This window comes from Diabrotica virgifera, chromosome 5 (genome assembly GCF_917563875.1).
Source record: "Diabrotica virgifera virgifera chromosome 5, PGI_DIABVI_V3a".
In the NCBI taxonomy this organism is placed as follows: Eukaryota; Metazoa; Arthropoda; class Insecta; order Coleoptera; family Chrysomelidae; genus Diabrotica; species Diabrotica virgifera.
This window is the reverse complement of record NC_065447.1, coordinates 19,024,900-19,048,576: the sequence shown is the minus strand read 5'-3', so window position 1 is coordinate 19,048,576 and position 23,677 is coordinate 19,024,900. Positions and strand designations below refer to the sequence as shown.

The 23,677-nt window shown below is 32.8% G+C and overlaps 1 protein-coding gene across 2 annotated transcripts in view; it reads left to right on the top strand.

Moving 5' to 3' along the window:
• Positions 1-23,677, top strand: part of LOC114333027 (serine/threonine-protein kinase GA29083) — a 147,148-nt gene that overhangs the window by 117,810 nt on the left and 5,661 nt on the right. Inside the window, exons 4-7 of one of the 2 annotated variants that reach the window (XR_007698420.1) lie at positions 476-738; positions 4,546-4,700; positions 9,535-10,246; positions 13,886-23,669. Coding sequence is in view for 1 of the 2 variants with exons in the window: in XM_050652341.1 (XP_050508298.1) it covers positions 476-738; positions 4,546-4,700; positions 9,535-10,246; positions 13,886-13,940 (1,185 nt within the window). In the remaining variant the exon portion in view is untranslated. Of the gene's footprint in view, positions 1-475; positions 739-4,545; positions 4,701-9,534; positions 10,247-13,885; positions 23,670-23,677 lie in introns of those variants that run through there. The other variant, XM_050652341.1, reaches the window with a different exon arrangement.

Here is a 23,677-nt window from a genome sequence, read left to right as displayed (position 1 = left end):
AATCACTTTGAAATTTTTATCACATATTAAGCACCAAAGAACCCTCATTTAACAAAAATTTCAAAGCTGTACACTAATTTTTACAACAGTTATTGCAAAAATACTTTTTTTTTGGCAATTCCGATCTTTTTTCGCAATTATAGTAACAATAAATGAGTATATCAAACTTTGTAATACGTCATTTTAAAGCTTTTTCCATAATCTCGAAGATATTGTACTAAAAAAACATGTTTCCCTGTTTTCCATTGATGTGAAAAATGCCATTTTTTGACAGTTAATTGTTTATAAATAAAAATGGCCGCCAGATCCTACGCAGGAAATAGTTACAATTTGCTCTTATAGGTATTACCTGTCGAAAAAACGCTTCAGTACCCTGGCTGTTTAAGTGTCATGGAAAAAACCTTATTACCCTGGACTATTATTTTATAAAATATGTCAAGAAACACATATTCTAACATTGATATTGTCTTTACAGATTTCTCGACTGCTTCTCAATAAGAGAAATTCACCCAGTTTGGAGCAAGTTCTTAGCGCCTTTTCAGAAATCGTTCAGTTCGCCGTACGAAGAGTGTACTCATTATCAGGCCAGTCCGTCAACGATCTGTCGCAGTTTTTCGACAATGACGACGTTTTCTTTATATACGGAAACGAGAAACCCCAGTCCACTGATTTCGAACTGGAATTTGAGGAAACCAGAGCCATACATTCGTATAAAAAGACAACTATACATAGAAATGGGTAAGTCACGTATGGTCTTATCACTAATTACGGGAAATATGTTTCATTGTATTCACATGCATATTAATGTTGCTGGATGAAATTCCATTCAAATTATTGTTTTCTGGGATTGGTCAGTAGATTTCAAGTTTTTCTAGAGCCAATTAGCCAGTATCATGTTGTAAGTATCACGATGTAAGTCTTTTGTTGACATACACTATAGAACACTTCTAGAAATGTTCATTTCTGGACAACACGGTCGTACTCATGTTTCTGAACTGTCAACAACGCTGTCTAACATTACTAATTGATCAAGTTTCCATTATTATAATAATCTGTTCACATTGTTTGTTGAATATGTATTCTGATCATATTTTGTAGGAAAATTGCAAACTGTAGCTCCTTAACCATTTAAAATATGCATCGGGATTGAAAACATGTCGTTCTTTCGTGCAACAAACCATGTGTCCATGAAGTATAATCTCTGAGGTTCTCTATATTTATCGTCAAACTTTAGCACGAAAATGTAACCACATTATGTAACTACTAAAATTGCATGAGTTTTGGAGTATCTGTTAGAATTATTTCTTTCCTCATAAACTATTGTAACCTCTTTCTTATAGGCACTTTTCAGTGCGTCACAGTTTTTCGATTTCTTTCTAACGTATTAAGTTGGAAGTCACAGAATAAAACGTACTTCCGTGATTACGGTCATTTCTAATATTTATTCTAGCTGTTGATAGTACTATTCTGACAACTGTCACTTGTCACTGTCAGATTTATCTAAAATGTCATGTTATCTAAAATGTCATGTTATAAATGTGTATTATCACGGACTTAACCTTTTTTTCTCTCACTTGTGACGCACTGAAAAATGCCTGTGAAAAGGACCATACATATAAACGTACTGTTCAATATAAAGAGTGGTCCACGTAAAACCTTCCACCCTGCTATAGGGCCTTTGATTCACAGTCATTTGTTTCGAGCTTCTGTCATATGTTGTATAATCCGCATATATTAATATTATACACGAATTGTACGACATTTGACAGAAGCTCGAAACAAATGACAATCGATGAAAAGCCCTATTTGACAAGATTCATTACATTTTGTGAATATTTTTTTGTGAAACAGGTCGATTTTTATTCCAACGTGGGCACAGTTTAACCATACAGTAATTTGTAAACCCCTTCCTCTGTAGTAACAATATATTCTTCTTAAATGGAGTAATACCATATCTAGATCATTAACGATTGTACTTCTATGGGGTATTCAGACCTACAAGATTTTTCCTCTCTGTGTTAGCTCCATTTTTATGAGAAAGCTTTTTTACTGCAAGTGTCACATCCGTTAAAAATTAAAAGCAACGCCTATGTCTCGCTAATGGTCAAAGTTTTTTCATCACAAAAACTACATTAAGAAGGAAACTTTCTCTCCTATTGCTGTTGACAAACCGTTTATTCATTAGTCATAATTATGTTCCATCGACTTTTATACAATTATTGAATTTCCATTTTGATAAAATTATGAAACAACTCCCCAATTATGATCCCAACTTTTAACAAAATTACTTTTGAATGAACACTACTGATAGACGCTACTAAACGTTCCAAATAACTATTAGTTACACATTTTGAAATAAAAAAAAAATGTTTTAATGTAGTTTTTGATACGATAGAAACATTTGACCAATTAACAAAACGTAAGAGCTGCGTTTAAGTATGTCTAATGATATATTTATACACAAAGTATATTCGTCATTTTGATGGGAAGGGTTGAAAAATGACAGATGTTATTGGCTCATTCGTTATATTCGAAAAAGATTTTCAACAAGAATGTGGATCACACAGAAATAGGCCGTAAATGTATTGATAATAATGTAACATGCATATAACACGGTGATATTCGCACATAGCGACGAAGCAATGGCTCTTCTATTCTGGCTGTCCCACCATAATTCCACTAAGCGTTCTACTAGATGTTCTGTTATTATCCATTCTTATAAGGTGACCTGCCCAGCGTAATCTATGTATTTTTGCATTGCTACACAGGGCTCTTTGTAATATTTATATAACTCGTGGTTGAACCTTCTTCTCCACATATCATTGTAGCAGATGGATTCCAATATTCTCAATAACTTTCTTTCAGAAGTATTAAGAGGATGGGTACGTATTTTCGGCTGCAATGCTATTCAAATGGGGATTCATTTTTTTCGAATCCTGAGAAAACTAATAAGTATTTTTGAAAAATTTAAACGCAGAATGAAAGATTACGTTATTATTGAGGGCCGAAAGTCCCTGAGAACTACTATAATGTTTATTTTAATAAGTTACAGAAGTGAAAAACTAAAAGAAAATTTAGTGTGATTTTTAATTTCAAATATCTCATTCAAAATAAAAGTTTCTATTTATTCTAAGGGACTTTCGGCCCTCGATAATAATTTAGAATTTAGTCTTTCATTCTGCGTTTAAATTTTTTAAAAATATTTAATAGTTTTTTCAGGATTCGAAAAAGATGGACACAATGTCCGTGGTAATATTTTCCAAATCTATCTTTGTCTTACAACGCACTCAGTCGAATAGAATATTGTCAGCATATTGTCAGTCAGACATTGACAATCAGTGACAATTTTAAATATTCGACATGGCATCGGGAATATTTTGAGTTGTTGATTAAATAATATTGATATATAGTATATTTGATAAGTAATTGATTTAAGACGTGAACTTAATAAAAAGTTATTTATTGTGTATTATTTGTGGAAGATTAAAGCAGAGAATACATCATGATAATATATTCTGTCATCCAAGTATTTTGTTGTTAAAGATGTTCAAAATTGTAAGCGTTCCATAGTAACAATATATAATTAAAAAATCACTTTAACAGTTTTCCTCTTTTCTCGATTGAGTATTAGTTTTTGTTGTACATATAAATTATTACAATCACTGAATACATAGTTACTGAAAAAATTATCACATTTATTAACTGAATTAATAATTTGCAATTACATATACAAATAACAGTTATCCAAGAACATTCAAAAGTCATCAAGTTAATGATGACATTTTCAAGTAGAATGCCATTCTAGTAATGTTTACATATCCATACCAGAGTGAATTTTACTACACGTAATTTGCCGTGTAAAAACAGAAAAAGTAGGGATAGCCGTAAAATATTTGCTAATTATGTACCCATGGCCTTAATAAGACTTATGGTTTTTTCTGTCATGATCCATGTCTATGCACCATACGATGCTATTGGTCATAGGATGATACTTTTATGTATTTTAAACTTTACTTCCCTATGGATGTCATTGGATCCAAACACCTGCGACAGAGAGAAGTTATCATACGCTTTGTTAGCAAGCATTATCCGTTTCCGTATTTTCTCCTCCTCTCTGCCATCCTTAGCTATCTGTACACCCAGGTATGTGAGCTGTTTTACGACTTACAAATAATGGGAACAAAAAAACGAAAAAAATAATAAACCTAGAAAAACTGAGATATTATCTAGTTATGATGTTATGCCCAGTTTTACTTGGATTTGTAGGTGGAGTGGACGATGTTTTCTTTAGAAAAGGTCTCCATGTCGAATCGGAATGGCTAATAGAAATGGAATGGTCATAAATCCTATTTTGGATTCTACGATTGGTTTGACCTATGTACCTACTCATAAACTCCGAGTTGTTAATTTTTAATGTTGAATTTACTGATCGGACAAGGGATGAAAGTTCTTGTTGGAGGGTCGATTAACTAACAATCCTAATTAATATGTAAATACTGGAGAATTAGTAAGAAAATGTAATAAGCTTTATTTTTTTTATTTTAGCGGGGGTCCTAAGCCTAAAATGCCTAAAAAGGAATTGAATCGAACCTATGAGTCTGAAGAGAGCTTATTAAAGAAATTAAGCGAAGAAACTAATTTAATTTTACCAGTTCCACTTAAAACTAAATACGTAGTAGGAAGGAAAGTTATTGGAGATGGTAAGTACGAGCCGATATTATTTTATCATGTGTCAATCTTAGCGTTTTTTTCTACTTTTATAAATTCTTGAAAATTTTCTTCATTTTCATTTTTCATTTTCATTTTCATTTTCTTCATTTTCTCCACCGCAATGTAAATAATAATCATTTCAGATAGGTACTGTCAGAGAGGTACTGTTTTGTTTTGCAGTCCTGTAAATCTTCCCATTGATTAGAAGGTTCCATTTGTTATTTAGCTTCATGGATGATGTTGCACCACGAACGCCATATTTTAAAAGTAATATCTCTTCTTCTTCCTTTATATAAGCCATTTCGCTTGTTCATTGGCAGGTTGTTACCTCTATGGAAGATTGCCACTCTCTCAGATTTGGTTCTCACTATTTTAATGACTCTTATGTCCGCCATTTTACTAATGTGATTGTTCCAGTGTTTTTTATGTTTAGTCTCCATTCGTTTACACCTTATACATTACATTTTGGTCTAATCTTGTCACTCCTTATTGGGTTTGTTTCCTATAATTCTTCTGAGTATCCTCATTTCTACTGTTTCTAGCACTCTCTGTGTTTGTTCAATGTAAACTCTATAGATTTCCAGTTTCAATCTTATTAGTTCTTTACTGGTCACTATTGTTCTAGTTTTGGAGTAGAAATCGTCATGTTAAATTCTTTTGCTGGTGATTAAATTGAATAGCATAGGGATTAGATCCCCTTGTCTTATTCCATTGCCTGTATAATAATAATAATAATAATAATGACTTTATTGCTTTTTTTCAAAAAAAAAAAAATACAAACTAGACAAACAGTAATAATTATAATAAAGCAAAAGGCGACGTTCGCTCTTAGATGATGTTCCTAGAAACACCAGCTAAGAAGCGCTCTTCCACGTAACCGCAAAATCTATAGGTACCGTAAGTTATCCATCTATTCTGCCTTTTTTGCACAATACTAGCTTACGATCGCTTCTTATTTCTTATGATGTTAGTACCCTTTCATCCGAAACTTGGGAAGGGAGTAGCGTTGTATTTGAAAGAATCTAGTCGATCATAGATTGTTTGTCCTCTGGTATTTTCAAAGGTATAATTTAGGTCTGGATCCCGCGTATGAAAAAAAAGTTGATTAATAGCAAGCTGAAAATTTGTTATTATCTTAAGGGTGTCTAGTCGGACAAACATTGATATATGGGAACACTGGAACAGGGGAAATTTTAACTGTGGAACAGGTTAAAAATTTGGAACGGTCAGACCACGAAAACGGCACATGTATTTTGTCCGACAGAACAGACTTAAACTCTCCGAACAGAGATTAAATTCTGATGCAAAAATCAGACTGCTATTTATCACCAAATGGGCGTTTTAATGAGTGGAACATGTAGAATATGTCAAATGACAGGAATTATGACAGGTGATAAATAGCAGTCTGATTTTTGCATGAGAGTTTAATCTCTGTTCGGAGAGTTTATGCCTGTTCTGTCGGACAAAATAAATGTGCCATTTTCGTGTTCTGACCGTTCCAAATTTTTAACCTGTTCCACAATTAAAACTGCCCCCACAAACCATACATACTTATAGACGTTTCACGACCATGTTAATCTTTCGGATCGAATTAACGCCATCTCTTGATTGGAATGGGAACTAAATTAACAAATTTTAGTTATGTGAGAATTTCAAATTATAAATTTTGCGGTATTTTTGATGAAATTTCGCTGGAAATTAAAACAACAGAAAGACAATTCAATGTTTTATTCCATATTTTACTGAAAACTTCAAATATTCCAATTTGTTTTCAAAATGCTAAACACTACTGCTATGTGTCACGTGAAAGCACTGATGTGTATCGAGTTAAATGAAAATTTTTGAAAGAATCTTGTACATAGGATGATTGTTTAGATAAATATTACCTTATAATCTTTTACAAACTTCCAAAAATATATAGGTCCGAAAACTTGTCTATTGGAATAAACTGTTTCAGGATCTATTATATTGTTTTTTTAATGTGGAGAAACACAACACGGGATGATCAATGTAAACTAAAAATTCTACTCATAAATATGGAGAGGATAATACACTTATTAAAATTGTGATTAAATATAAGTAAATACGTAACACCACTATAATAAAATAATTAAGCCACAAACTGTAAAATAAAAAGTAAATAACAAATTAATTTAATTGTCAACTGTCAGTTGTTAAATATGACAAGAGAATTGACTGACAGCGACATCTCTGGATTGGAATGGTAACTAATTTGCTGTCTTGACCTTGACAATTTACGTGAAACGTCTATGAGTATGTATGGTTTGTGACTGCCCCTGTTACAGTGTTCCCATATATCAAAGTTTATCCGACTAGACACCCTTAAGCTATTAACAAATTTTCAGCTTGCTATTAATCAACTTTTTTTCATACGCGGGATCCAGACCTAATTGTGTTGTTCTTTGTGAGAGAAAAAAGTATTGTTAATACGTAATCCATTTGCGCTGCAGAAGTCCGCTAAAAAAATCATCGTTTTCATTTTTTACATTCTTGTTATATCGTTGTTTTATCCCTGGTACCATGCCATCTGCCCCTAACTAACTGAAAAAACGCAGCCAAGGACAGACGGAAGTGGAAAGATTTGGGGAAGGCCTATGTCCAAAGTTGGATAGAAATGGGCTAAAAGAAGAAGACTATGCCATCATCAAAACGGGTGTTACAGTCACCCATAATGATCATATCTCGGTAATATTTGAAAAGTTTAGAAACAAGAGAACTAACAGTAAAGAAATGCCATTTAAGCCTCAATTATTCCAGGCTCGTTCTTAAAAGCAATACCAATCATAACCTTCGTAATGTCACGATTTTATTCGATTACCCCCTTCCTATTTATCAGTTAACACTTAACTTATAGCCTAAGATATGGTCCTTCGAGCCGATATTTCTACGTAGAATGACTTTTTGTTACACTAAGTTCATATTCCAGTCATGTTTAACACTACCACAATGGTGAAAAAAGTAGTTCCGTCCAGCCGTAAATATTTTTATCTTATATACCAGGGTTGGCAAAAACCAAGGTTTTTTCGAAAAAACCAAAAAAAAACAGGTTTTTTGGTTTAAACCAGGTTTATTTGGTTTTTTTTGATACAAAGTATAATAAGTCTAAAAACTTTAAAAATGAATAAATTATTTTATAAAATTAACTAATAAACAATGAAAAAAATGATTAAGACAACTTTCATTTTTAATTACACACACAAAAAATTAATATAACAAAAAAAAACATCATCAAACGTTATAATATTCAAAATAACTAAGAAAAAATAGAAATTATTTATCTTAATTTTCTTCATTTGCGGCAGCTGTAGTAAAAACTTCAAATAAAAACACCAGTTTGGAGGCTCAGTAAAAAAAAAATAAAAATAAAAAAACCAGATTTAAACTAACTGGTTTTTTTAAGAAAAAGCGGGCACCCCACAAAATGGGCCATTTTTGATGTCTTGAATTTCCTAAACCTGTTGTCCAATTTAAGTGATTTTTTAAAATATTTTATAACCTTATTCTTTAACAATATCGCTGTAATAATATTGTTGCTATACAGGTAAATTGCCATTGTATACCGGGTGTACCAATTAAACTTTGTTTTTTTTCTCAAAGTTCACGACAACCTGTGGAATATTCTAGCATTTATAAAATAATCAAATTAAAACCCAACTATAGCTTCAGGTTTTCTTAACATTCTGTTTTTTGATTCATTCGCTTTTGTTGGATAATAAAAAGTTAGGTACTTTAACAACTAGCCATGTTCTTAATTAATACAGAGTGTTTCTAAATAAGTGCGGACAAACTTTAAGGGGCAATTCTGCATGAAAATTAATGACCGTTTGCTTTATCATTGTGCATTTTTTGACATACAATTAAGAATTTTATATTCATCATTGACGTGCATACGGGTAATATGACCAATGGAGAATATAAAATTCTTAATTGCGTGTCAAAAAATGCTCAATAACTATCTCTTAAAACCTACCAAATTCCATTTGCATGTCTCAACCGGTTTTAGAGCAATAAATAAATCGTCAGTTTGTAAGAAAAAATTCAACATCCCGTATCTCGGAAACGAAGCATTTGCGGATATATGTTTATAAAGCAAACGGTCAATAATTTTCATGCAGAATTACCCCTTAAAGTTTGTCGTACTTATTTAGACACCCTGTATTAATGAAGAACATGGCTAGTTGTTAAAGTACCTAACTTTTTTATTAATAAGCGGATGAATAAAAAAACAGAATGTCAAGAAAACCTGAAGCTATAGTTGGGTTTTAATTTCATTATTTTATAAATGCTAGAATATTTCACAGGATGTAGTGAACTTTGAGAAAAAAAAAAGTTTGATTGGTACACCCGGTATACAATGACAATTTACCTGTATATAGCAACAATATCATTACAGCGATATTGTTAAAGAATAAGGCTATAAAATATTAAAAAAATCACTTAAATTGGACAACAGGTTTAGGAAATTCGAGTCATCAAAAATGACCCATTTTGTGGGGTGCCCGTTTTCTCTGACACGCAGTGTATTTACATACAAGCGAGAATCAATTGTTGACTCTCGCGGCTATAGAATCATTGCCCCTGCATCACGGCAGCCTTCTCATGGCAGTCAAAGTGTTAATAACTATTTAGTAAGTGTTGAGATACAGAAACACTGATGGACTCGAAAACTGTTTCGAAAATTGAATCATTTAACTTTTGCCAATAATTTTTTGTTTTAATTGTCCGTGGAAAATTGAAAATTCCCGTAGTATATTTTAGTAGGTACTGTTTCGTTATTATTTTTCATATGCAAATATTTTTTAGGTAATTTTGCAGTAGTAAGACTATGTCGAGACATCACCACAAACAAAGAACATGCTTTAAAAATAATAGATAAATCAAAATGTAAAGGAAAAGAGGACATGATAGAAAACGAAGTGAAGATCCTCAGGAAAGTGGATCACCCCAATATCATGTCGTTGGTAGCCGACGCAGATACCAAAAGTATTTTGTATTTAGTTTGCGAATACGTCACAGGTGGCGATCTATTCGATCAAATCACAATTGCTCAAAAGTACTCAGAAGAGCAAGCAGCCTTAATGATAAACAATTTAGTATCAGCTTTAGCCTATTTACACAGTATAAATATAGTACATAGAGATGTTAAACCCGAAAATTTATTAGTAGAATTAGACGACGACAATAGAGTGAAATTATTAAAATTAGGAGATTTTGGGTTAGCCTGCGAAGTGACGAAGCCTTTGTACACCGTGTGCGGGACTCCTACTTATGTCGCACCGGAAATTTTGGCCGAATCGGGCTATGGACTCAAGATCGACGTTTGGGCTGCCGGGGTTATCCTCTATATACTCCTTTGCGGCTATCCGCCTTTCGTCAGTCAAGATAACGACCAAGAAAAGTTGTTCGATTGTATTTTGTCTGGCCAATACGATTTTCCCGAAGAATATTGGCAAGACGTCTCGTCCTGCGCTAAGGAACTAATCCAAAATATGCTTCAACTAGACCCAGACCTCAGGTGAGTGTTATTTACTTTAATTTGAAATTTTAATTCGAATTGCTATTCGCTGTGTGCAAGTATTTGAAGGGGATACGAGAAACGATCGTGCGCTAGTAGCGAAGAAATATCATAACTTTCTTACAATATTTCTTAAATAAATTATATTGTCAATTGAAATTGTCATAATGACATATTTCATACCTACTGTCATTCGGGAACTAATGTTGCTCCTCAATATTGTAGACCAGGGCGCATCTGTAAAAATATTAGTACATTTGGATGTTGAGAGGTGACTCATTTTTTTTTTTTGCAGAAAATGCTTGGAAATAACTCATAATAATATTTGAGTTATCCTCCCACTCAAAAAGGTCCGGAACATTGTTTAAATAATCAAAATATCAAAAAATTAAGGAAAAATTCGATTTTTTTCTTGGTTTTTTGATTATAACTTTAAAAGTATTTATTTCCGAAAAAAATTGCACTAACATAAAAGTTGTGTAATTAAATTTCTACAATATAGGATTAGTTAAAAATTTTAAAAATTGTCACCTTTGTTGTAAAATGGCAATAATGGCGAATAAACCATGCAAGTATTCGCATTTTACGTTTTTCAACCATTTATGCTACACTTAGGACCTTCATATTTTACCCAGAAAAACTTTATGATATAATAAAACAACACTGTAAATTTCATTAAGATCGGTTTAACAGATTTTGCCAAATAAATTTTGCAATCCAGCTTTTGCAAAAAAAATTCATTTTTTCAAAATGTTGCAGGACTGAATAATATTGAACCTTTCATTTACAATTTTCAAAATTAGAATCGGTTAACTACTACAGCGTCAGGAGTTGTGTTAAATATACATTAATTTTTGGTGCTACGCGCAGGACAGCGGACACGTTTGCTCTGATTGGGCATTCCAATGACCTTTGATAATGATTGATAAATTTTAATTTTTAATACATTTCGATATAAATAAATTAATTTGTTTATTGCAAAATAAAGACACATACTTTGTCCTTTGAAATTACACTTTTTTCAGCAAAAACTTTCTTTGTTCATATATTTTAACTTAGAGAATAAAAGTTTATTATTTTTAAACATATGCAATTGTTTAAACAATATTTCACAAACAATAATCAAATTAGTTTGATTTTTGTGGAATTAAAATATTAAAATACAACAAAATATAGAGTTAGAAAATAATATATTATATAAATATTTAAAGAAATTTTGGTGGAAATCAACTTGTGTGAATCGAACACCGCTGTCCTGCGCGTAGCACCAAAAATTAATGTTTATTTAAAAAAAATCCTGACGCCGTGGTAGTTAACCGATTTTAATTTTACAAATTGCAAATGACAGGTACAGTATTATTCTATATACAAAAAAATTCAACTTTCTATCAGCTTTATTTTCAGTCCTGCAACATTTTGAAAAAATGATTTTTTTTTGCGAAACCTGGATTTCAAAATTTATTTTGCAAAATCTATTGAACCAATCTTAATCAAATTTACAGTATTGTTTTATTATGTCATAACGTTTTTTTGGGTAAAATATGAAGGTCCTAAGTGTAGCATAAATAGTTAAAAAAAGTAAAATGCAAATACTTGCTTTTTATGTTTTTTTTCGCAATTCTTGCTAGTTTGCAATAAGGGTGACAACTTTTAAAATTATTAACCGATCCTATATTGTAGAAAATTTAATTACGCAACTTTTATGTCAATGCAACTTTTCTCTGAAGTGAATACTTTTAAAGTTATAATCAAAAAACGAAGAAAACATCGATTTTTCCTTCATTTTTTGACATTTTGATTATTTCAACAATATTCCGGACCTTTTTGAGTGGGAGGATAATTCAATTATTATTATATGAGTTAATTCCAAGCATTTTCTGCAAAAAAATATGAGTCACCTCTCAACGTCCATCTCAAAACAGATCCACCCTGGACTATTGATATGATATGCAATTATTAAAGTGAATTTAATTAATTGTAGGTATTTTACTTGTAATACTGCATTTTAATAATTAATTTTAGTTACTACAAATTTTAGTTTACCTTTTAATAACATAACCTCAATCTTACCTTTTCTTCTTATTCTCTTTTTGGGCTATAGCCTTGACAATTATCCAATAACCAGGACTAATATAATTGGCCAATATAATTAAAAGTTTACAAATGTTGCTGAACTATGAAACCAGGTGTCGCTCTTCCAAACTTGCACGGTCCCAATGGGATAAGTAATAGTTTAGATAGGTGGCGTTATCAAAAATAACGACAGCATTATTTGGTAGAAAATTCAGTACCTGATAAAAGTAATCCTCAAAAACATCGGAGTTAATTTCTTCGTGGTAGCCTTTAGAGGATTTTGAAACGAACTCAAATAAACCATTCTCTACAAAACAAAGTTCGCTACCAATGTGCTTGATTATTAATCTTCCACCGTTTCCCGTGGGAACAATTAAACCAGTAGAATATACTTTTCGAGAACTTTTTAACTGTAATATTTTTGTGTACCCATACTTTTGAAACGGTGCGATTTTCACGTAACACTGTGGTTCCAAATGCCGAAAATATGGTCATGGTAGTCATGGACCTTTAAAAGAGTATATTGTTTATACACTTTTTAGGTATGTATATACTTTCGTACTGAAGGGTTTTTGGCATCGCTGATTACGAATCTGACATTATCTCTTTTTTGAAAAACAAAACGGCGATTTTGGCTACATGGTGGAAAAAATTGAAAATATCAATCAAAACGCAAAATTTTTTGTTAAATTCAGTAGTTTAAGGTAGCTGATTACAAATCGAACACTATTTTTCTGAAAAACAAAATGGCGGATCCAATATGGCCGAAAGAAATTCAAAATTTTTATTTTAAACGCATATTTTTTTAAAATTGTATATTATAAGGAACTTTTGAAATTGCTGATTACCAATACATTTTCTTTTTAAAGTACAATATTTAGAACCTATTACTTATGTACAACCGCCCATACATACGCAACAATCGGCAGAATCATGTAATATGCGTCATTTAACACAGTTAAAGGCAGCTAAACCAATGTGATTCTGTATCTTCTGACTGTACATTTTGAGATTAATATTAATGGCAGAATTATGCAATTTTGAATGTATTTTTACGAAATTTTGATTATTTTTTCAAGTATAGTTTTACTGTTTATTCATTAACAAATGTTATGCATTTATTATCAAATCTTTAGTCAACTTTTATCGTAGATTAATACATACTTGAAAAAGAAGAATCTGCTTTACAGCAATAAAATTGATAAACTACAAAACGTTTTACAGCGTTTTCAATATACGCGTTCTTGTTTTCTTTCATTGCCGACCAAAATAACGTCGCACATGGCTCACTTGTCCCGGAGTTATGAATAAGAATAGATCCGGTCTGATCCTTATACCTGCGTATTACAACTCTACGATAGTATGAGAAAACAACTGTTAACATGAAAATCCCTAAATAGGGACTTTTATTCTATATCATGACCACGTTTTCAGCATTTGGAACCACTGTGTGCCAGTTCTAAACAAATAAACTTTATAATTCATTATTGTTTATAAACACAAGCATACGTCTCAACTGGAAGAACTAATTTGTCTCAATGAGTAAACAATCTTTTTTTGTTACAGGTTTTCAGCCGAAGACGTACTAGACCATCCATGGCTTCAACCCATCTCTACATAGGAAGAAATTATTTTTACACAGTTATATGTATATTTATTTTTTTATACCTGACATTGTCCCACACGAAGTGTACGCAGGCATTGATTGATTCTTTATTTTTACGAAAGTGGGGGGGGGGAGCAAACCAAAAATATCGAGATATTAAATAGAGTACTAAGTACTTAATAAAATTGTTTGTTGAATTACAAAATTATGAAATTGACAGTGGTGCGTGTTGACATTTAACTGTAGTAGAAGTAAACCTATTGTTCACATTTTCGTACAATAATACTGAGATTCATTAAAAAAAAGTAAACAAATCATCAATATCTATTTTTTGCGCCCTCATGCGGTTGCTTTAAAAAGTTCGCAGTCTGCTAAGGTAGTACATTCGAACCCGCTTATTGGAATAGCCTTCGTGCCAAGCAAAAATATTCCTATAACCGGGATATTCTAATAACCGATCATTGATGGCTGGTAGAAATAAGTGTACCTACTGAATAGACCTACATAATAATAGTACATACTATGTATGTACCTACATTTACATTATATTTATATGGTTTTAGGTCCTTTTCTGTCAATGATACAGCAGTGTAACTCATTTTATTAAAAAACCAAATTATATTTTCTGTGCATAAATCCATTAACCCTTAAACGCCCAACCTTTTTTAGGTTCCATGTACGCCCAAGGGTGGGTAAAAAATGTCCACCTCGAAAATAGCTAATATATTTATTGAGAGTTGTTGGAAATGGATTAAACTTAAGGATCTTATGCTTAATAAACACAGCATCTTGTAAAATATTAATATAAACAATTTACAATCCTTACAACAAAATTACAATGTAGATCAAAATTATCATACCAGTAAAAGCCAGTAATTCAAATTTGTCGATTTTCTCCACATTCTTGCTTTCAGCTTCCTCATTGGCGGATAATTATGTCAATTATGTAATTATACGTCGATAATTATATGGATTATGTTCCTACCAACGAGAAATTATATAGAAACCTTTAGTAACAAGTTTTACCAAGGGTGTACTTTTTATGCCCACCCATATTTAACTCAAGCTATTACTTTTATTTTCAAAAATATCGGTAGAAACAATTTAACATTCGATAAAAGGCTGTCTTTTTAACAATAAATAACTTTTGGAAAATTTTTAAACACGTAATAAATATGTTACAAGGGAATACGCATTAGGTGGACATTTTTTACCCACCCTTGGGCGTTTAAGGGTTATAAGCATAAAATGTGTGCAATATGTAGACATGTACATATTATCTTATTTAAAATGCATACGCCCAAATTACTTCTCATTTTTTTTAAATCTTACAATTATCTTGAAGGTATACAAATTAGAAAAAATTACATTGAATTTGCCCTCCAGAAATATTTTTATAATATTACAAACGGTTAGGACTTGCCAAATTGGATGAAATATCCACAAAATCGAAAAAATCTTCATCTTTTGTCTCATCTTTCGCTTTAATATTGAGTTGCGTGGTTTCATTTTTTTGTTCTGAATCTTCAGTATCTTCGAAAACCGATAAATTATCGTCAAAAGAAACAACTCTTAAAAATATTCGTCCTTTATTTTGTCGATTTCTGTGTTTTGATGAATTGGCAGGTAAAAAACGGATTGTTAAAATATTCAAACTCATGTCAGGTTTATGGTTATCAATAACTAAGAGAACATTTCTATTCTTTTCTGCCATTGTATTGTCGAAGTCAATAAACCATTAACCAATAAAATTTATGACTGCAACGAGGTGGGTCGCAACACAAATTTTTACAAGTTTTGTGAGATAAGTAAAAGTAGGTATTTTATGGCCTGTTGTATTTCGTAAAAGGGTCCAGCTGGTGCGTAATAAAGTATTTATTAACTGAAAAATATTAATATACCAGACATAATTTTAATTTTTTTTGGAAAATATGAATAAAAAGTTATTCGTCCACTTGAATAATATTTGATTAACCGGTATCAATTCATTAAAACGTATTCCTATAAGCGGATACATTTATTAAGGAGTAAATGCGTTCCGGGACCTCAAATTTCTATTCCTTAAACCGGGATATTCCTATAACCGGTACTCTAATAAGCGGGTTCGACTGTACGTGATAATAATATAGGACCAAGGGAGTTAAACCACTTTTATGTCCCCTCGTTATGTTTTTGGTGCGTAGATTTGGTTTTAGAATCTTCTAAACTATTAGAGATATTTAATTTTACCAGGAGGAAATTGCCCGTTTTGCAAAAATAAACAAAATGACTCCTGTTCTCCGTCTTATTTCCTTGTTCGTAATCCGATCCCTACGAGAAATTCCTAACATCGAGTGTTCCATGGCTCTTTGGTCAACACAAATGTTATTTCTTATTTTCTTGGTTGATGTTACAGTTTCGGCACCATATGTAAGTACTGGCAACACGCACTTATTAAAGACTTTTCTTTTGAGACACATAGGCAGTTCTGATTTAAGGGCATAGCTCAGCTTGCCGAATGCCATCCAAGTGAGTCCTATGCGGCGGCTTAGTTCGCGCGTTTGATTATCTCTTCCTATGCGTATATCATGCCCTTAATATATATAAGAGGCCGTTTCTTCATATATGCATGCCATTTACTGAAAGCTTAACACAAGATTTGTTCATGATTTGTGTTTTTGTGTGGTTGATGTTTAATCCAACTTGTAGGGAGGCTAGTTTCTCCAGTTGCGATACTGCATCATCGATGCTGTAAGCAAAAAGAACAATATCGTCAGCGAACCTCAAATTACTAAGCATTTCTCCGTGGACATTAATTCCTTTTACAATCAGATTTGCGTTCTTAAACATATGCTCTAATAATGTTGTAAACAATTTCGGTGAAATTGTGTCCCCCTGTCGCACTCCCCGTTTTATTTTAAATGCGTTGTACTTTTTATTATCTGTCAGTTTCACGCTTGGTGTCGCATTTTGATAGATGTACTTGATCATGTTTACATATCGATGATTATACGGCACTCTGTTAAGGCTTTTAACATTTTTTGATGGCCTATTGTGTCGAAAGCTTTTTCATAGTCAACATATATTAAGACTAATAGCTTGTTATATTAAACACTCTTTTCTATTTATTTTGACCATTTTAATAACGCTCTGAGGCTCACAGCGAATCAGTAGCAGCGAATATAGGCAGGCGCGCGTAAACCGCGCCTAAATGAATTTACAATACCTCGGCAAAAAATTAGATATAAAACATTTATCAAAGCTAAAATGGACTGGTTGAATTGATTCGAATGCATTTTAAAGGCACATCTTGACTGGTTGAATTGACTCGAAAGAAATGTTGTTAAAGCCTTGACTGTTCGAATTGACTCGAGAGAATGATTCTAATGTATACTCTTTCTTCGCGGCCAGATGAATTGGGTCATAGCCCACGCGACCAACGAACAAACGTTTTTATTTAGTCAGCACAATTAGTGTGCCCTAGTCAAAAATATTGTTTATGATTTGTAATAATCAACCAAATTAAATAGCGCGCATACGTTTGCAATATAATAACAATTGCGTTAGTGTGATATACGGTGTGATAAAAATATTGTTTAATATCGAATATGAAAATTGAATGTTTGAGATTAAACCAAAGGAACAATTTTCATTTTGGTAAAATTAATTATCTCTAATATTTTAGAAGATATATTCATGTAATTTAAACAATTAAATTATTAATAACAAATTATCTAACGGGTTTTCACCACGATACTCTCGAAAAATCGAATCTACGAACCAAAAGAACATAAAAAAACGTCCAGGTACCAAGGGGACATAAAAGTGCATACTCAACCCCCCTGGCTCCCTCTGGCATGACTATAAATGATGAAATATAATTTCTTTTTTTGAAGAACAGCAAAACCTTTTTACTAATTTACACAAAAACTCTAGATATTCACAGGAGACTTTCTAGGAATAAAAAAATTCAAGAAAGTGTTGAAACTAGATTTTAATAAATTACTGTTAAAACCAAAGTTCTTTAAATTATGTACCTAGAGCGTAGAATAGATGGTGAAATAAAAAGGTGTCATCCACTGTCAATTTCTAAAACCAAAAATCAGATACGTATTACTATTAACGTACTTCTTGAATGCCTACCTACACTACAGGAAACCTTCCTGCCACATGTACGACATTCCCAAAATAAACTTGGGTTATATACCGTTACATTGTCTGCCTTTTAGATTCAGAGCATTTAATACAGTTAAACAAACCGCAGTATAATGCTATCGAATTAGTAGGGTTACTCCGCGGAAATCCTTAGTTCTCTATATTCCATTTTGGAGACGGCGCATCAAAAGTTTTAGTCCTTACGCAGATGAATGACAGTTGACGGTATCCTACGTTTGCCGTGATTGGTCGTTATCGTCACGCGTTTGCTGTGACTGGTCGCGCATTCAAAATTTCGTCGTTATCGTCGCGCATTTCAAGTCTCGGGAGTGGATTGCCAATTTAGAACCGTCAAAATTCGAGAGTGAATTAACTGATTCTTTAGCATTAAACTGTGAAAAAACTATATATAGTTGAATACAGTAAATCTAGAAATGCAAGTAAGTACGGTCGATGTTCAGAATTAGCGGCGATGTGGTAAGTAGCGGTAAAAAGACTGTTGCAATTAGTTAACGCATATCCGGTCTAGTTAGTAGAAGAAAAACGTGGCTTTTTAAGACTGTTAAAAGACGTTTTTATGGATCCAGAGTTGTCACTTGTCAATTGTCATTGTTAAAGACATATACACTACCCCAAGAAATTAACGCACCACCTTAAAAATGGGTCATTTTTGATGTCTCGAATTTTCTAAAACTGTCGTCCGATTTAACTGATTTCTTTAATATGTTATAGCCTTATTCTTTAACAATATCGCTGTAATAATATTGTTGCTAGACAGGTAAATTGTCACTGTATACCAAGTGTACCAAACAAACTGTGTTTTTTTGCTCAACGTTCACCACATCCTGTGGAATTTTTTTCCGATTCTCCGATTTTCTTAACATTCTGTTTTTTGATTCAATCGCTTATGTTGGATAATAAAAAAGTTAGGTACTTTAACAACTAGCCATGTTTTTCATCAATACAGGGTGTACGAAAAACTTCGGAAAACTACGAAAAACAGGAATAATTCTGCATGAAAAATAAATTACAGTTTGTTTTATAAACGTATGCCCGCAAATGCTTCGTTTCCGAGATAGGGGGTGTTGAAATTTTTCTTACAAAATGACGATTTATTTATTGCTCTAAAACCGGTTGAGATATTCAAATGAAATTTGATGGGTTTTAAGAACTAGTGATCGCCCATTTTTTGACATACATACTATTAAGAATTTTATATTCACTGTTGGCGTGCATTCGGATAATATGGCCTGTATGCGCGCCAATGGAGAATATAAAATTCTTAATTGTATGTCAAAAAATGTGCAATAACTACCTCTTAAAACTTACCAATTTTCATTTGCATATCTTAACCGGTTTTAGAGCAATAAATCGCCAGTTTGTAAGAAAAATTTCAACATCCCGTATCTCGGAAACGAAGCATTTGCCGATATATGTTTATAAACCAAACTGTCATTATTTTTTCATAGATAATTATCCCTTAAAGTTTGTCGCACTTATTTAGAAATACCCTGTATTGGTGAATAACATCCATCCATCCATCCAATGGCACTACAGCCCAAATCGAGCCTTGGCCTCCTTCAATAAGCTTCTCCAATCATTTCGATTTACCGCTGTTCTTTTCCATGAACGCGTTCCCAGAAAGTTCCTGGCATCCTCATCGACTTCGTCTTCCCATCTCTTTTTAGGTCTTCCAACAGGTCTTCTTCCCTGCATTCTTGCATTCAGCAATTTTCTGGGGATTCTACTCTCATGCATGCGGACCACGTGCCCTGCCCACCGTAATCTCTGCAGTTTAGTGTGTTGTGCTAGAGTTGGTTCGCTATATTGCTCGTATATTTCTCTATTATACCTAATTCGCCAGTTGTTATTTTCACTTATTGGGCCCAGTATCCTACGTAATACTTTTCTTTCAAACACATCTGATGCATTGGCAGATTTTTGTGTCACCACCCATGTTTCGCAGCCATAACTTACTATGGGCCTGATTATTGTTTTATATACCCGGAGTTTTGTTTTCCGGTGTACGTCTCGCGATTTGAATATGTGGCCCATCACATAGGCTTTATTTTCCAGCACAAGCCTTCTATTTATTTCCGGTTCTTCTTCATTGCTTGCAACCAGATCCATTCCTAGGTACGTGAATCTATTCACATGTTCTATATCGTCAATAAAGTGTTGTTGCGCCGGTCTATTTGATCTGGTTTGTATGAGTAGTTTTGTTTTATTTGTGTTTATTGCTAGCCCTACTGCTTCTGCACTCTGTTTCAACTCAACGTAGGTTTCTTCCGCTGCATTCATTGTTCTGCTCATTATGTTTATATCATCCGCGTATGCTGCTAATTGGGTAGATTTGTTTGTAAGTATGTTATTTCCGCTTACCGTCAACCGTCTAATTAAATATTCAAGAACAAGATTAAAAAGCGTTGGAGCCAGTCCGTCGCCTTGTTTCAGTCCTTGCGTTATCGTAAACGCATCAGTGATCTGTCCTTGAATACATACTTGTGCTTCTGTTTCTGTCATTGTCATTTGCACTAGTCGTATTAATTTTGATGGTATGCCAAATTCTTCCAATATATTAGGTAGAATTGTTCTATCTATTGAATCATAGGCTTGTTTAAAATCTACAAAGAGATTGTAAACGTCCATGTCATATTCCCATGCTTTGGCTAGTATTTGTTTAACTGTAAATAGTTGGTCAATGATAGATCTATTTTGCCTAAACCCTGCTTGATATTCCCCGATGATTTTTTCCGTGAGAGGTTGAAGTCTTCGATTAAGGATGTTTGTGAATATTTTGTATCCCGAACAAAGTAAAGAGATGCCTCTATAATTCTGACACAACAGTTTGTCTCCTTTTTTATGAATAGGGCAGATTATACTTTTCTTCCATTGTTGGGGGATTTTTTCTTCTATCCATATCTCTCGTATTAGCTGATACATCTGTTGTGTCAAATTCCTTCCTCCTTGCTTGAGTAGTATGTGGATTGCCGTTTGGACCTCCTCTAGCGTTGGGGGTCTAGTTAATTCATTTTCTTCTCCATCTTCCCCCGGCTCTTGTTGTTGTACCCCCCAGCTCTTGTTGGTGAATAACATGGCCAGATGTTAAAGTACCTAACTTTTTTAGTATCCAACATAAGGGCATGAATAAAAAAACAGAATGTTAAGAAAATTTGAGGCTATAGTTGGGTTTTAATTTCAGTATTTTATAAATGCTAGAATATTTCACACGGTGTGAATTTTGAGAAAAAACATATTTTGATTGGTACACCCGGTATACAATGACCATTTACCTGTTTAGCAACAATATTATTACAGCGATATTGTTAAGGAATAAAGCTATAACATATTAAAAAAATCACTTAAATCGGCCAACAGGTTTAGAAAATACGAGACATCAAAAATGACCCATTTTTAAGGTGGTGCGTTAATTTCTTGGAGTAGTGTATTTATGGATACAGAATTTTCAATTGTCATTTGTATGCATATGTATAAGAACACTTCATGGTCGACGAACTTGTGAGATTAGTATGGCATTGGACAAGCATGTTATGTAGAGTGGCTGTGAATAAAATTAAGATGGCTATGATGGTAAGCAACGTTCTGAAAGGACATGGCACATGAAGAAGACGCATTTAGTCGTGATTTATTTGATTTTTTATTTAATTTATGTCACTACCACTATTACTATCATATTCGCTTCCGAAATCACTGTAATCACTAATAAATTCTACATCCGATTGCCCAAGATCATTCGCCTTATCACTTTCATAAACTATATGTTTTATGTCCGCCATTTTAGGGTAATATACACGAAATAAAAATGAAAATGTAAACACCCACAAGGAAAAAGTTTTCCTGTAGTTGGCTGTATACCATGTAATACAAAAAACAGTAAAATCCTTTATAAAAGCTACATATATATTTAAAATCCCTAAAAAGGGCTACATCACAATCACATAACTAGTTTTCGATTGGTTTTTTACCAATCATCATCAGTGCTTACGTGAAATTTACATGTTAACCACCAAGATATAATTTTATACAAATATGTGGGTCAAAGCCCTTAATCCGTCAAGGAAACATCGGTTGAAAATGCTAATTTAAGCATGGATGTTTAAAGTATTTTACTAATATGCCCCAGGTAACATCTGAGCTGTGGTTTGACTTGTTCACGTGGTGAAAGTATGGCAGCAAGTAAAGAAAATGTAAACGTATTGAAACAAATGTATATTCGTGCGTCAATTGTTACGCGGCTACTTATCGTGTTAGGGAATTGGAGCAACGCATACGCATTCGCACAGGCGCAACGCATGCGCACTTTACTTCAAGAAAAACATCACGCATATGTTCAATTTCAATGACGAGTCAGACTCGTCATCTCTAAACTAAAATTAGTTATCGAATGAGCGCTAGACTAAATAATGAAACTCTTACACACACAATGTTCAAAACAGAGAGCTAAAATTTTAAATTTAAAATAAAACTGAATAATGAAGACACTCTACACTGAAAAAAGGACATGCTACAATAGTTCTGTCATTGTTGCTTCTCAATATTTCAGTAGTTCGTTTGGTATTCCGTCTTTACCTACAGATATTCTGTTCTTCAGCTGTTCAAGTGGTTTTCGAACTTACATGTGTATTTATATTAACTTCTTCATTTGTGGTAATTTCTGGTGTCTCCGATTATAGCGTCCGTCATTTATTCTTCCTTTGTTGCAAAAAAGCTCTACGCAGAGGAAGAACAGAGGCAGGTAAATACAAATGCAAAAGAGATGAAACTAGTAGAGGTGGGAAATTTAGCGATAGAAACCTATAAATTTACATTAAATTGATTATTCCCCACCTTTAGACGTATCAGAGGAGTATGTCAACTAAAACTGTCACCGTCACAAAATTGCCAAACTCTTCCGATACGTCTGAAGGTGGGAAACAATCAATATAATGTAAATTTCCGTATAATATGGTTTCCGTATTTTACGTTATTTTGCCGGTTATTAGGGCACTCATCACTGTATATGACAATTATTACTTGAAGAGAGTACTTCTACAATGACATTGACAAGTGACAGAATCTTAAGGATTTTGTGTTTTAGGCGAGTTGAATATACTATAAAGGTCGCTGGTGATTGGTGAAAACCAAAGTTTGATTTCATTTTTGTGATGTTTTTATATGTATTTACAAAATATATATTTATAAGAATAAAATCGTTTGAAGTGTGAGTGAAATTAATTGGAAAAATAAAACGATATTCGGAGCTTCATAGAACGGAAATTGTAAAATGTAGTGTGCTAACTAACTTGGCCCTTAAGATTGTAGTCCTTTATGTTTGTTTATTTAAACCTATTTGGTTATACGAAACATGTAAATCAGTAATCTTTTTTGATACTCACATTTAAGTATGGAATTTAAACTGTAGTGTCGCAATTGATAATTTCTAATATACCTAGAACCATTTCTTGCAAGCAAAAATAAATCCAAAGAACCGGATTACTAAAGATTTCTTACGCTGGAAAACAAATTCTGGTTACAACCTAAATCCGAGGATAAATGGATAGACATAGGGAATCTACAATGTGCATTCCACGACAGGATCAATTTATCCAGGTAAAAAT